General features: G+C 49.6%; 1 protein-coding gene across 2 annotated transcripts in view; it reads left to right on the forward strand.

The window, feature by feature from the left end:
- The window catches only part of Slc35b1 (solute carrier family 35 member B1), a 6,898-nt gene extending 4,810 nt beyond the window's left edge, over positions 1–2,088 (forward strand). For both annotated transcript variants that reach the window (XM_021212482.2, XM_029546626.1), the window contains exons 7-9: positions 690–796; positions 927–1,080; positions 1,797–2,088. In XM_021212482.2, the coding sequence (XP_021068141.1) occupies positions 690–796; positions 927–1,080; positions 1,797–1,849 (314 nt within the window). In that variant the 3' untranslated portion in view covers positions 1,850–2,088. The remainder of the gene's footprint in view (positions 1–689; positions 797–926; positions 1,081–1,796) is intronic.
- Positions 2,089–3,105: the final 1,017 nt, after the last annotated feature.

Consider the following 3,105-nt stretch of genomic DNA (forward strand, 5'->3'; position numbering starts at 1 on the left):
GCCTCTGCCTCCCAAGTGCTGGGATTAAAGGCGTGCACCCCCACGCCCGGCTGAGACAGTCTTTCTCCTGAGGCAGACGAGACATGAGTGCACTGAATGGAGTTTACAGATGAAGGCCTTTGCTTTGGAGTCGGTGATCCCTAACTTTCTCACCTCTGAACACACGTAGAAAGTATTTTTCATGTAGCACACTGGGTTAATGGAGAAGACTGTTAGTGCTAGAGGTGACCGATTCCCGGAGCGTCCTTGAGCTGCAGACCTGTGGGTCACTGTCTACAACATCTCAGGACCTCTGGAAAAGCAGCCAATGCTCTTAACCCCTGAGCCATCTCTCCAGCCCACTGGATTTTGTTTTTACTTTTGTTTTTCTGAGGCATTTTCTCACTCTAGTTCAGGCTAACCTAAAACTCACAGTCCGTCCAGTCTCAGTTCCCAAACTCTGAGATTATAGACATAAGCCAAACATACCCACCATCAGTCACTTTGGCAGAAGAAAACCATTAACTTGGAAGCCTTTCTTGGAAAACCAAGTTAGTTGGTTTCTGTAACTAGATAAGAGTGTGAGAAAGATGCATACTAGGCCAGAATAAACGCCACACATGGTTCCTCCCCCAGCTGCCCTCAGGGTGTTTAAGCGCCTGCGTGCAGTGTTCGGGTAAGCATAAGACATGCTGGTCACCTCTTTTTAGGGATCCTGTTTACTGGGGAGCTCTGGGAGTTCTTGAGCTTCGCTGAGAGGTACCCGACCATCATCTATAACATCCTGCTCTTCGGCCTGACCAGTGCCTTGGGTCAGGTGAGTTCCTTGAAGGAGACAGCTTGGCTTCCCTCTGGTGTGGTTCAGAAAGAATGACTGTGGGCACTTAGCCCTCGCATGGGTGGCGACCTCAGGGCCGTGCTCGGTCTCATGCTGCTTCTCTTCCTAGAGCTTTATCTTCATGACCGTCGTGTACTTCGGTCCCCTGACCTGCTCCATCATCACCACAACCCGGAAGTTCTTCACCATCTTGGCTTCTGTGATCCTCTTTGCCAACCCCATCAGCTCCATGCAGTGGGTGGGCACTGTGCTGGTTTTCCTGGGTGAGTTCTACCCAGAGCAAATGCCTGCAGGGGCCACAGAGGGAAAGTGGCAGGGACTTACCTTGTTATTTTAGAGAAAACTTTCCTAAAGGAGAAAAGGAGGCATTCTTTGTAATGCAGCCTTCCTCCTGTGCATTCCTTCTTAGTGATGTCCTTTAATGACATGGGCTTTCAGGATCCTGAGTGGGACAAAGTCTGGTATTTACTCCCCTGCTAACGTGTGTGTGTCTGTGTGTGTGTGTCTGTCTGCCTGTGTTTATAGGCAAGCTATAAACAGCTGGGGAATTTTGATTCTGATTTTTCTTTTGGTGTTGGTGTGTGTATGTGTGTGTATTTATATGTGTGTGTGTGTGTATGTGTGTGTGTGTGTGTGTGTGTTTTACCAGTGTCTTGGTGACTTTTCATTTATTGGCATTGTCTTTGAGGAAGCTATATACAACTAGTCATCCAATGTGTGTTGTGTCCAAAACTGGGCAAAGTGATGCACACCTTTAATCCCAGAACTTGGGAAGCAGAAGCAGACAGAAAGGTCTCTTTTTACAGAGTGAGTTCCAGGAAGCTAAATCTATGTATCGAGACCTTGTCTCGAAACAAAAACAAAACAAAATTTGTTGCATCTAAAGCCATACCTTAGGGAAGCTGAGCTGGCTTCCTTAGGCCATTGGTAGGCTTCGTGTCCTCCTGTGGAATTTAAGTAGCTTTTCTCCTTTCCGTAGGTCTCGGTCTTGATGCCAAGTTTGGGAAAGGAACAAAGAAGACCTCCCACTAGGAAGAGAGAGGCTTCCTCTACTCCAGAAACACTTAAATTATTATCTCCAACAGTGGCATCTTGGAAAAGTGGACTCAGTCATGATAAGGGACTGGGTTCCAATCTTTTTATAAAAAAAAAAAAAAAATCAAAGGAAGCAAGATGGAATATTCTCAACAAAGCACTTAGGGTTTAACAAGATGTGTTGCTAATTTCTGATTTTGCACAAATAAAGAGAAGAGAAGAAAGGCAAGCTGGAAGTGCGAGACCCTGCTGCTGCTCGTTGGGCTGGGTTGGGCTGGGCTGGGCTGGGTGAGACTGGGTGGTGAGGCTCCCCCCCTGAAGTGCACAGAAGTGTGTGTGAGCAGGGGGAGCTCTGGGAGTTGGCAGGATTGAGCCAGCAGCCTCTGTTCCCACAGGCAAGCTCTAAATATGCTGAGACAGGTGGCTGGCCCTGAGAGCCAGGGGATGTAAAATCACTTCAAAGCACGGAGGCAAAATGAGTTGCCAAAAGAAATGAAAGGTGTGTTCTCAAGGAACACCTTTAGGTTAAAATGGGCCCAGGGCCTCAGAATCTGCTGGCTTTTGTCTTGTTCCCCCACTGCCACCCCTCAGCCAGAACTTAACCCAGAACCTGTACATGAATCATGTACATGTTTCCAAGGTCCCTGAGCGTGCTTTGCCCGACTTCCCCCCCCCCCCATCCACCAGGCCCCTCTGGGGAGCCTGGATTCATTCCTCCTATTCCCCTACCCCCTTCGGCAGAGGCATCTCAGTTCTCTGCCGTTCTAGCGTGCCAAGGTGTCACCATGCCAGCTTCTGCCTGTTGAAAAGGACGCTGGCGGAAGGCAGGGTGGCTGAGTCCTGGCTCAGAGCAGCTGTCAAGTGCTCTGGGTGGTACGGGGGATGGGGGAGAAGGAGGAGCATGGAGCAGAGCCACCTGCCCACTGCTGCCTTCAGAGCTGGATAGCAATCCTCCGAGGACCAAACTTTACACATGAAAGTGCATTGCCACCAGCTGCAACTTTCCTTCCATCTGTTGCGCCCCCCCCCCCCCTGCTCTCCAGATGGGAGCCTGGCCTCCTTCCTGTGTGCTGCCTCAACTGCACCCTCGGCCCAGCCTCCTAAACCCTTCCCTTCTCAAGCTTCCTAGGGGCTGGATATCACCAAGTTCCATCTCTAAGCTCCTCTTCTTTTGAACTCCTTTTAGAGAGAGTTTTAAATCCATTTCGTGGACTTGACTTTTTCCTCTACCCCTCTCCCTGTTGTTGGGGTTT

The sequence above is a fragment of the Mus pahari genome, chromosome 14 (genome assembly GCF_900095145.1).
Source record: "Mus pahari chromosome 14, PAHARI_EIJ_v1.1, whole genome shotgun sequence".
Classification (NCBI taxonomy): domain Eukaryota; kingdom Metazoa; phylum Chordata; class Mammalia; order Rodentia; family Muridae; genus Mus; species Mus pahari.